We start from the raw sequence: 11,345 nt of genomic DNA, 5'->3' as shown, positions 1-11,345 counted from the left end.
CCTTTTTTTTTTTTTTTTTTTTTTTTTTTTTTTGTGGCCGTGACTCCCTCTTGTCTCTACCAAGATTCGCCCTGATTTTATACTTATTATTATTGTATTTGAATAATATATATATATATATATATAGATATAGATATATATATGAAACTAAACTACTAAAGTACTATTTTGACTTTTAAATGTATAAGATATTATTATAATAATATTCAAGTATATCAAAATTAAAAAACCTATCAAAATATCTGTTGTATTAATTATTTTAATATTGAAATATATCTTTAATTAATCAATTGAATTTTTAAATTTTTTGTTAACATATTTATTCCATAAAATAAAAAAATATTAAAAAATACATTTGCAATTTTGATTCATTTAAAAACTCTAATGAAAACTACTTTTGTATTAAATGAACAAAAATGATGGTTTATTAATAACTTATAAATGCAAGTGATTGATTTACCATTAATGAAGGTGGACATACCAAGTGTTACTAAATGATCGTAATCACTTATTAATTACATTTTTAAGTAATTAATGTTAGTTAATTATTTTCATAAATTCCTAACAAAAATAAGTAATTCATACGCTTCATTACTTGTGTTAATTATTTCTGAGATTCATTCATAATCTGCCATTCCTTTCGTGTGCCGGCTGAATGAACCAACCACGTTGTTAACTCATAAACAAGGTTCTGTGACATCACACTCAATCCAAACCCTCCAAACTCTCCAAATCAACGGTCCAGATCTCATTCCCTACGCTTTTCAATTAGGACGGCGCCACTGTAACCCTTTTCGTTAATTTTGTTCATCTTCTTTTTCGGTAACTAATTTTTTAGTTCCTCTTCCTTAACAAAATAAAAAAAAGTTTATTTTTATTATTAAATTAAATAAATATTTAAGTTAAAACACCTTCATTCGTAGTTTATTGCTTCTAAAACTTTGCTTCTCTCTCTTAAAAACTTTCTATGCAATTTTCTTCTCTCTCTTCTAAACTTTCAAACGGAGAACAACAACAAGAAGAAAAAGAATCATACCAGCGAAAAAAGGTAGCTAAGAAATTCAAATTTCTCTGCTAAACATATTCTATTCAAATTCTAACTCCCCCACACTATTTTTCTAACTTTCTTTTTCTATTGACTTTAATTGAAAATAATCGACGATTGAATTGGTTTATTTATCATTTTTCTCAGCGTTCATCTCTATATCTAATTTGATACTAGTAATAAAATAAAATAAAAAAATTATGAAGACCATCTCAGTTGAATTTTAATTTTTGATATATTTTTATATGATGAAATAAATTTCAGTTTTTTTATGAAACTAATAGAGGGAAGTTTTTTGGTTATGTTAGGAATAGGTTTGGTAAAATTTTAGAAATTGTGGTTTCTATTTATTTATTTATTTAATAATTTTTGTATTTTGATTTTTTTCTTTGTAAGTATGGTTAGTGTTGAGCTTAATTTGAGCGCTGAAATAACGGAGAGGAAGTCTTTGTGATTGTGTGGAGAATATTTGATGTAAAGCTTCGTCCTTTAAAATGAAGCGACCTCCCACTTTTTCTAAAAATCAATCATGGCTATGTGGTTACTCTTCTTCTTCTTTTCTAATTCACTTATTGTTATTTCACTCTAAAAATCCAAAATTGATTGGTTTTGAGTTAATGGGTTTCTCTGTTTTGGAATAAAAAATGTTGCTTTGTAGTTTGTATGACCGTGGTTTATGGCCCTCGGTTTTCATCTTCATCATATGATCGTGTATTGGTTTGTGATTTTCTGTTTCACTTTCTTCTTTTTTAATTGTTTTGGCTGAAACTTTTGTGTGCAATTTTTCATGTCATCGTGTAGTTAAGCTCAAGGTGTATCATCCATATGCATGTGATTTGTGCCATGCTGGTTCACTTGAGTAAAAACATAAAAAGAAAGTGTATATGGTGGAGAGCCTTTATTCTATATCATTATGTAAATATCTGGAGGAGCAAACTTAGGCTCTGATTAGAGCCGGTCCAAGGGTAAGGCCACCAAAGCAAACGCTTAGGCCTCCCTAAAAAAACTCAAATATTTTAAAATATGGAAAATTTTACGTGAGTGTATGCTGTGTTGCCGTATAAGCGTTGAAATGTCTTATTTCATTATTTGAAAAATATAGAGAAAATAGATTTGAAAATGTCATTAATTTTGTTAAACAAAATTTATATAATTATTAAATAAAATATTAATAATTTATTTATTAAATTTTGAAAAGACCTTATCTAATAATTTCGCTTTAGGCCTCATAACGTGTTGGGCCGGCCTTGCGGTTTACTTTGTGAAAACATTTTGTGTTTCCATTTTCTAAAATTTGTACCTTGACGAGAGGGACTCATGAAGTAAACCATTGGTATGGAGATAAGAGGAAATGCTGGTTTAATGAGGATGTATTTTTTTTTTTGACATTTTCATTGTTTTTAGAAATGTACTTCATTGTTCACTTTAAAAGTCTCTTACCTGCTTATTAACAAGTAAAATAAACACACATTTTAGGCGACCAAATATATGCCTCAATTGTAATTTCAGGTGAAATCTTGTTTGCTTGTTGAAAAAGTTACAAAATTATTTCTTATAATAATCAAGCATAATAACAAACCAAAGCAATTAACAAGAAATAAATAATTTAATGAGGTGTGGTTTCATCATTGCTGTTTTTTTATTATTGCATTACTTACATATATGATTATCTATTGAGAGGTAGTAATATATATAGCAAGAAATAAATAATTCATGTGAGGCGTGGTTTCATTATTGCTGTTTTGTAATTTTGAATGAATGCTTGTCTATGTTGCTGTTTTTCTGGAATCCTGACCATGAGGTTAGATTATTTTTATCATGTGAATTCGGGCCGTTTTTAAACTTTTGATGTAATGCACCTATTTTGATGTAGTTCAAATTTTCTAAGGATGTATATTGAGCATGCAAAATCTAAGTAATTAACTCAACTTGCTCAGTGAATTATTATAATATTATTGTGATAGATAAAACCCTCAAATCACAAATTTGGCATCGGACTTATGAATCAACTTAATGGTTAATTGTTACGACTTTGTTTTGTTTAGATTGAATTTATTGTCTAAGGAATTTCTAAATACTCGCTGTGATAGTCTGCTCTGTCTCCTTGATTCAACTTAAGTGTGTTAACAATGATAGATGTCTTATTTATGACCCATTTTATCTTATGACAAATATAGTTTTGTCCTCGTTCAGTTGAATTTCAGAAATTATGTATGTTTCATTTAAGAGCTTTGTCCAAATTGTTGTGGATGATGTCAATAAAATATGTTGGTCTACTCCATCTGTTAAAAAGTACAAATTTATCATAATTTGTTGCCTTTCGGTGCATAAACTTAATTACTGGAGATTAAAAAGAACATACTAATGTGATTAATTCTAGATGTGATATGTAACCAAGTTTGTAACATTTTCTAGATATATCATATGAAGTGAGAAAATTCTCATACTTGATGGTATGCAAACCCAGAAATGCCTGGGTAGTCTTCATTTTTCAGCTCGAGTTCTGCTTATAAGTCATTGCTATGAAGAAATGTTTTAATTTTTTGTGTCCTAGTACATATGAATATAATGCTTCATTGTTTCTGACAATCATGTAGCTTGTATGAGTTTTTGATCATCTACACCGTGCCATTGTGTTTCAGATTTGAAGGGAATAAACTGTTGAATATTGATGGATGAATATTCTGGTAAAAGAGCCACTGATGGGGTGGTAGTCCCTAAAAAGGGTATGGGCAACATGTTTAAAGATACTGCCAATACTAGAGATAGAAATGGTCAAGTATGTAGCCGTCTTGGTTGCAGCAGCAGAGTCAACTCTCCTAAAGGTGCTCAAATCGGTTCTTCTGAAAAGGGTAAATCTTTGAGGCCTTCATTTAGGTACTCTTCAACTGGCAAGGAAACAATTGGAAGCTCCTCTAAAACATTCTCTGGGAGTAGTAACCCAAGAAAACCCCTTAAAAAGCCTCAGAAAACATTACCTATAGAGACAGATTCATCTGAAACTAGTAGTGTACAAGATGAACCAGAAGTTTCGAAGCTAGTACCTCCACCTGAAAAAAATAAGAGGGGGATTCAAGCTGAAGGAGAAAACTCAGAGTCCAGTAATGTCACGCTGATGGAAGTAGGGAGTTCTAGTTTAGCATCTAATACAAGATCTAGGAGGAATTTTCATCCTAAACCTGGATTACGTAGTCAAGAAATTCAAAGTACTGGTCCAGGGACACGTGCTGGTACCAGTAGGTATGGGTTAAGGAACCTAAGATGCAACTCCATCTCTGATGTTATCCCTGCCGGTTGTACACCATCAGATTCAACCCTCAACAGAAGGAAGGATGCTATAAAAAAGAGAAATTGTGACGGGGAAAGTAGTTCTACAGCTAGAGGGAAGAAAATTAACGGGCCCTCGGTAGAAGGGCGGAATTCTGTTTCGAGAAACGGCATATCTATCTCCGATTCAAGAATATCTAGAAATAACCCTCACAGGGACAGACCCGACAGCAATTTAGTGTCTGTTAGAACACGGAGATCAGTTGGTGGTCATGCTAGGGGAAGACTTTCTGGCCAAGGAAATGCTAATCATGTAGCACCTAATCAGTCCCTTATTATGATACCTTCTTTTTCTCATTCTGGCAATCTTAATGCTCCTGGTGTACAACATCATGCTTCTCTAGAGACTCCTTCAAGTCCAAGCTCTTACAGTGGAGCAGGTACTAGCAGTGAGGAGTTATATGGTGTTATGCCGGGGTCTCCTGTTGAATATGGCCTCACTCATTCTCTAATAAATCGGGATGGCTTTCGACGTCGCTACAACATGGATGGTATTGCCGAGGTAATTTTCACTTAAACATAGGAATTACATCTTATTTGTTATCGTGGTCATTAATGTGAACGTTTATGACTAAGTTACTGTTTTTTAAATTGTATTCAGGTATTGTTGGCACTTGAGAGGATTGAACAAGATGTTGAGCTTACACACGAGGTATTTCTTGATTGAAAATTTGCTTGACTTAATTATTCAGTTATGTCATGAGGTATTTCTTGATTGAAAATTTGCTTGACTTAATCTGTCAGTTATTTGATGCATTTGTTGTGTCTTAACAGCAAATTCTTATGTTGGAGTCCAACTTGTTCCTTACTGGACTAAACTTCTATGACCAGCACAGAGACATGCGGTTGGACATTGATAATATGTCTTATGAGGTTTGTTAATGTCGCAAGGTGCTACTATTCATTTTGTTGTTGTGTGCTTAATTTCACAGTTCTCTTTCTGGCAATATGTACTGTTATTTGGAGGTTTTGTGATTACGGCAGGTTTAGATGAAAATATTTTTGAAAATGTATGTAACTAAAGCAAATGCAAGGATTATAACCTTATGGTAAATGCTGCTTATTGGGAGTAAACAATATCTTCAACTTCTAGGGAAGAAAGTTGAAATTTAGCTTAGTGGCAGGACATTGCTTTAAGAAGGATTCATTATCCTTGATACTGCATCTGGTTATTTTGTGATAATTTATATTTTTAAAGTTATTTGCGATTCTTACCTCGTAAACTTTCTATGAATTACAGGAACTACTGGCTCTGGAAGAGAGGATGGGCACTGTGAGCACCGCTGTAACAGAGGAAGCTCTATCAGAATGCCTAAAGAGAAGTTTCTATCAATCCTCACCCTCAAACAATGCAGCTAAGAGTTGCAATGAGAATAAGGATGATATCAAATGCAGCATCTGCCAGGTATTTTTCTTCTCAATTCTCGTATTAAGATCTTTGCATCATTGTAATTTCTTCACAGCAGTTGGGGTGTTATTAAACATCATCAAGATCAGTTGATATCTGATTGTAGTAGAGCAAAGGGTCTTCCGCCCACGGTTTAACCAAAGCTAGTAAATATGTTGCATTGTTATAGACTTCATAAGCATTGCCCTGTTTGGATAAACAGCTTATTTATATGCTTATAGCACAAACACGATCATAGAAATGCTTATGCATAAGCTATTTCTGTAACAAAAATTAAAATAAAGTCAAATCATTTTTATATAAGCTATAAATTGTTTTCATAAGCTATCATGGATATGTTATGAAAATAAGCTGAAAACAACTTATAATCATGTCGTAAGCTCTTTCTATAAGCTCCCTCAAACAAACTCCCAATCCTAACAGGCACATGTTTTTATCCTTTGCACGAATAGAAAGAATCTAGGTCTCTCATACTGGTATGCAATTTGGAAGTTGTTGTTACTGGATCTGATTTAGATAAGTTGATTTTATTTGTAGGAGGAATATGTGGTGGCAGATGAATTAGGGAGTCTACAGTGTGAGCACAAGTATCATTTGGTGTGCATACAGCAGTGGCTACGGCTAAAGAACTGGTGCCCTATTTGCAAAGCATCGGTGGCAACGTCAAGTTCATCCTCATCCCACTAGGCCAGACAATGGAGAGTGTAGACTGATTTCTTTCTACCTCCTCTTTCTGTTCATCTTGATTTTCTCTTTTGTACAAAAACAGTTTCTCTTCACCTCTTCTTATTGGTCTTTTGTACATAGTCAATATATTCATACCCATTATTATCAAATAATACAAGCCACTGGCTTGATAGATTGAAACTTCTTGTTAAGCTGCTGGTGCAATAAATCCCATCTTATGTCCTTGCTAGTTGTTTAATGATTGCCTCTATTTGACAGCGAACGCTGCATTGGACGGAGAAGATACAATGTGGAGAGTGCAATGCATTATAATGAGGTGCAAATCAATCTATCAATTTAATAATATATTAAAATAGACTCAAGTCAAACAAGTCACGCCTTATGTGTACATTATAGCATTTGCGGCACATCATTTATATTTTTATGTGGCGCTCTTCATAAGTTTCTACAATTCATTTTACATTTTCAATTTAGTTTTTGCATCTCACACATCATATACATATTGAAAACTCACACACAAAAGTTCCTCGTTAAAATAAATCTACCATCTTCTCACTACAATCAACTTTTACTTTTTCTCCATTTATAACTTTACATATTTGTTGATAATAAATTATGTCTTATTAACTATCTCATCCTAAATATATCAGTTATCATTTGCAAATACAAATATAATCTCATGAAGTCATATCTCCTCATTTCTTGAAAAAATTGTAACTCAATCAGTAAATTTCTCTACGCCTATAGAACGAACTATAACTTGTCACAACAACTAGGCAAAACACCTCTATCTATATATGGGTGTTAGTTTTGTGTTTTAAGACATTTAATCGGGTATCGGACAAAAAAAATTGAAATGGAGGCATCTCAACACATTTCAAAGACACATATTTTGAGTTTGAAAAATCGGATTTATATGTAAGAAAAAACTCAGGTATTGACATTTTTATTTCATTCTATTAGATTTTCATTACACATTTGGGTTTTTTATATTAATTTGTATCTTCTGTCATTCAAAAAATTATAGTTTATGTCCTAAAATAAATAAAAAATCTATTATCATTTATAATTTTGATATGACCTTCAAACGTAGTCCCTTTCATGTTTAATGGATTCAATATTAGAGGGTTCAAATACATTAGTATCTCACTCAACCATGATGAAATATACAAAAACTTGTAATTTTGATTTTTATAATAGTTAATAAACAATTTTTAATAAATTTATTTGATAAATAATTAAAATTTACTTTAAACAAAACGTTTCAAGTTCCACAAATAAATATATATTAATACTAAATTTAATTTAACATCCTTTAAATTATTATTTTATTTTTAATCTTCGTTCACAAAAACTTATTTTTAACTGAAAATATGTTTCTATTATAAATAAATATTCGTAAATTAATAATATTAATTTTATCTAATTTTGGACCCAAAACCTCATGGAAACTCTTGAGTATTCCTCAACGACCAAACTATAATTTAATTCAAATATGTATTCATGGTAATTTTTTACATATAAATATACATGTTTTCATTGTAATTCATTACATGTAAATACAAATAAAGTACCGCTTAAATTGGAACAACAAAAATTGATAAACTTTCAACGAAAATGTTATATATCTAAAGTTATCAGAAAATTCGGTAAAAAAATAAAAATAAATTGGAACTCAAGTATCTCGAACATTTCAAAGATATATATTTGAGTTTGAAAAATTGGAGTTATATGTAAGAAAAAATTTAAATATTTACAGTTTTCTTTCATTCCATTAAAATTTCGTCACACATTTAGTATTCTCTATATCAATTTGTAGTTTATGTCGTGTTAAAAAAATGTAGTTTATGTCCTCAAATATTTTCATCTACAAATTTGATATGACCTCTAAACACGATTCTTTCATGTTTAATCAATTTAATATTAAATGATTTAAATTCATCACGCATCTCACTCAACCATGATAGAATATAGACTTTTAAAATAATTTGAACTTATTATATTTTTAATTTTAATAAAAAAAATTGATCAACGACATTTTACTCTTTAATACAAAATATTGCAATTTTAATTTTTTTTTAATAGTTTGATAAATTTATGTGAAAAATAATTGTAATTGAAGTCTCCCTTAAATAAAATCATTCAAGTTTCAACAAATAAATACACATTAATACTAAAATTAATTGGAAAAATCAGTTAAAGCTACTATTTTACTTTTAATTTTCCTTTTAAAAAATAATAATAATGACATATTCAATATCATTATTAATAGCTTACACATATGCTTTTATAAAGTAAATATTAATAAATTAGTGATTATATTAGTTTTATTAGATTTTAATATGGAGAAGTTTATCTTAAATAAAATGTTTCAAGTTTCAAGTTTCAACAAATAATAAAACACTAATACTAAAATTAGTTGGAAAATTCAATTATCCTTTAAGCTATTATTTTACTTTCAATCTTACTTTACAAAAAAAAATGGCATATTTAATATCATTATTAATAGCTCAAACATATTTTTTTAATAAATAAATATTAGTAAATTAGTAGTTATATTAGTTTTATTAGATTTTGAACACGAAATCTCATTTTTAAAACTCTTCGGTGTCCATCACTTAAATTGCACTAACAAAAACTAAATGAAATGTTACATCTCTAAAAAAGTACTTTAAAAGTCATTACAAAACTTTGAAGCATTGTATGAATATCTTAATGTGCAATACTATGATTGGTTTACCTTTGCTACATAAAATGATAAAGTACAAAGTTTGATAGTGTATGATACATTCAAGAAATCATACAATTATCATTTAAAAGCAATATCTTTTGTTATATAAATATGATATCCTCCATGCACAATTGTAAAGATTAATCTCTTGAACTAAGTTAGACCACAACAGACGACAAAACTATCTCTTAAAAGATTTAATATTATTGTATTTTCATAACAAGAAATATACATTATAACACATTTTCGTATTTATGATTTAAATAGATTATATAATCGATTTTAAATTTTTGGTGTGTTAATGCTAAACATATGTTGGCAAAGAAAAACTTATAGCTTAATTAATTATATTCTAAAAAGTGTTATTATAATGATTCAGTCTTTTACTATTTAAAAATTAACTTCATTTTAACAATATAAATAAATAGATTATTCAATCTTAGATGATCTTAGTTTTTTTTTTTTTTTTGTCATCGGTCTTTTCATTTTATTAAAAATATTTTTAGGGTGTCTAAATATTTATAGGTAAATGGAAGTTGAAATGTCAATTAATCACTATGATGTCTTTACACTTTTAATATTTGCTTTAAAAAATATTATTCGATCTCGACTATCTAATTTCAAGTTTACAATACATTTGATTATATCACATTAAGAAACTATATAACATTATTAGTTACAAATGTTCAAAGATTCTTCAACAAAAACAATTATTGTTATTTCTTCAACTAAATTCATTGAGAAGCAACATTGGTGCAAGTAAACTAAATTTAAAGTGTGTAAATAAAAAAAAAAGATGTTTATGAAAATAAAAGTCACTTTCATTTCATGTTGACATATTTAAAATTTTAACATTTTTAAAAATTTTTAAAATACAAATAATTGTATTATTAGTTATATAAAACTTTTATATCATTATTTTATCTATTTTTGTATTGAAAAATAATTATATACTTTTTAATGAAAAATTTATATATAACATATAAAAATATATCAACACTTATAACACGCAGGTCACACTATAGTTTAAATTTACGGTGCACCATAAACTATCGAAGAAATTTCACACATTAAATCATTATGTGCCATTGTGCATGGCATAAAATGTTAATTTTTCGGTTTTTTATTTAATTTTAATTTTTAGTAGTATGAAATTGAATAAAAGTACACCACCAGATCTTAGTATTTTGCAAACACGTGAGGTGATGAGGAACCCTCTACATACAATTATGCATTATATGTTTCTCAAATGTAGTTTTATAAGTCATTTAAAAGTTCAAACAAGATATTAAAAAATAAATTTTCATTTGAAACAATTTTTAAAATACTTTTGAATTCTCATTTTTTTTTTAAGTTGAAACAAATAGATGAAGATTTTCAAAAGTGAGTATTATTATTTAAAAAAAAATGATTTTATTACAAAAAGACATTGTAACAAACACCACAATTCCATATTAGATCCCAAAAATCAGCTCTTCTTGAATCATCAAAAGAGTTTCCATGATTCATCTACAATCATTTTTAGATCAACAACCCACTCGCTCCATAACATATTTTTCAACACCTTTTTTATGATTTGATTTGAATTAGCTGCGGTAACTCATTTAATTGTTTTAGTCATCTTGTGAAACATTCAATACTACGTATTTCTTCAACTATAATGATCCAAATGTTATCTTTTATTGATAAAATTCACGTGTCCCACGAAATTTATACAACACCATCATAATTTAGTGGAATGGATGAGTTAATAAATAAAAGTGACAGCTCCTCTATTTTTATGGCATGACCACGAGGTGCTTGCCTGTACTACAAGCTCAAAATGATTACAAATGTGGTTAATGAGTCTTGGATTAAATCAGAACTTAGGAAAAATGTAATTTAAACGGGCCATATGAAGGAGCCCAGTACGTAGCAGGCCCAGGGCTGGTGGGTTGGTCCGCGCGAAGAGTCACAGAATACGATGATCAGTTACACACACGTTGGGGGATTGGAAGACAGCATACCATAACTGTTGTAGTAGGTTGAGGTGATTTAATTAAAATGGAGAGCGACGTGGAAGAAGAGTCTATCAGAAAGAGGCTCAGAAAAAACCCTTTCTCCTCCGATTTCTCCTCTCGCAAGGTTTTTCTCTTCTCACTCTCACT

General features: G+C 29.5%; 2 protein-coding genes across 3 annotated transcripts in view; both read left to right on the top strand.

Moving 5' to 3' along the window:
• Window positions 1–896: 896 nt before the first annotated feature.
• Window positions 897–6,705, top strand: LOC101496875 (uncharacterized). Of its 2 annotated transcripts, none has more exons than XM_004501186.4 (6): window positions 897–1,048; window positions 3,688–4,874; window positions 4,974–5,024; window positions 5,147–5,245; window positions 5,613–5,777; window positions 6,318–6,705. In XM_004501186.4, the coding sequence occupies exons 2-6, from the start codon at window positions 3,717–3,719 to the stop codon at window positions 6,465–6,467; spliced, it is 1,623 nt and encodes a 540-aa protein (XP_004501243.1). In that variant the 5' UTR covers window positions 897–1,048; window positions 3,688–3,716; the 3' UTR covers window positions 6,468–6,705. The 2 variants fall into 2 exon arrangements, with proteins under 2 accessions (XP_004501243.1, XP_073225193.1); XM_073369092.1 differs by lacking the exon at window positions 897–1,048 and adding an exon at window positions 1,322–1,585.
• A 4,442-nt stretch (window positions 6,706–11,147) lies between these two features.
• LOC101497424 (uncharacterized) overlaps window positions 11,148–11,345 on the top strand; it is an 8,572-nt gene continuing 8,374 nt past the window's right edge. Inside the window, exon 1 of the mRNA XM_004501188.4 lies at window positions 11,148–11,322. Within this exon, the coding sequence (XP_004501245.1) occupies window positions 11,242–11,322 (81 nt within the window). The 5' untranslated portion in view covers window positions 11,148–11,241. The remainder of the gene's footprint in view (window positions 11,323–11,345) is intronic.

The sequence above is a fragment of the Cicer arietinum genome, chromosome 5 (assembly GCF_000331145.2).
Source record: "Cicer arietinum cultivar CDC Frontier isolate Library 1 chromosome 5, Cicar.CDCFrontier_v2.0, whole genome shotgun sequence".
Lineage (NCBI taxonomy): Eukaryota > Viridiplantae > Streptophyta > Magnoliopsida > Fabales > Fabaceae > Cicer > Cicer arietinum.
Note: the sequence above shows the minus strand (reverse complement) of the source record. Positions and strands in the feature narration are given on the sequence as shown.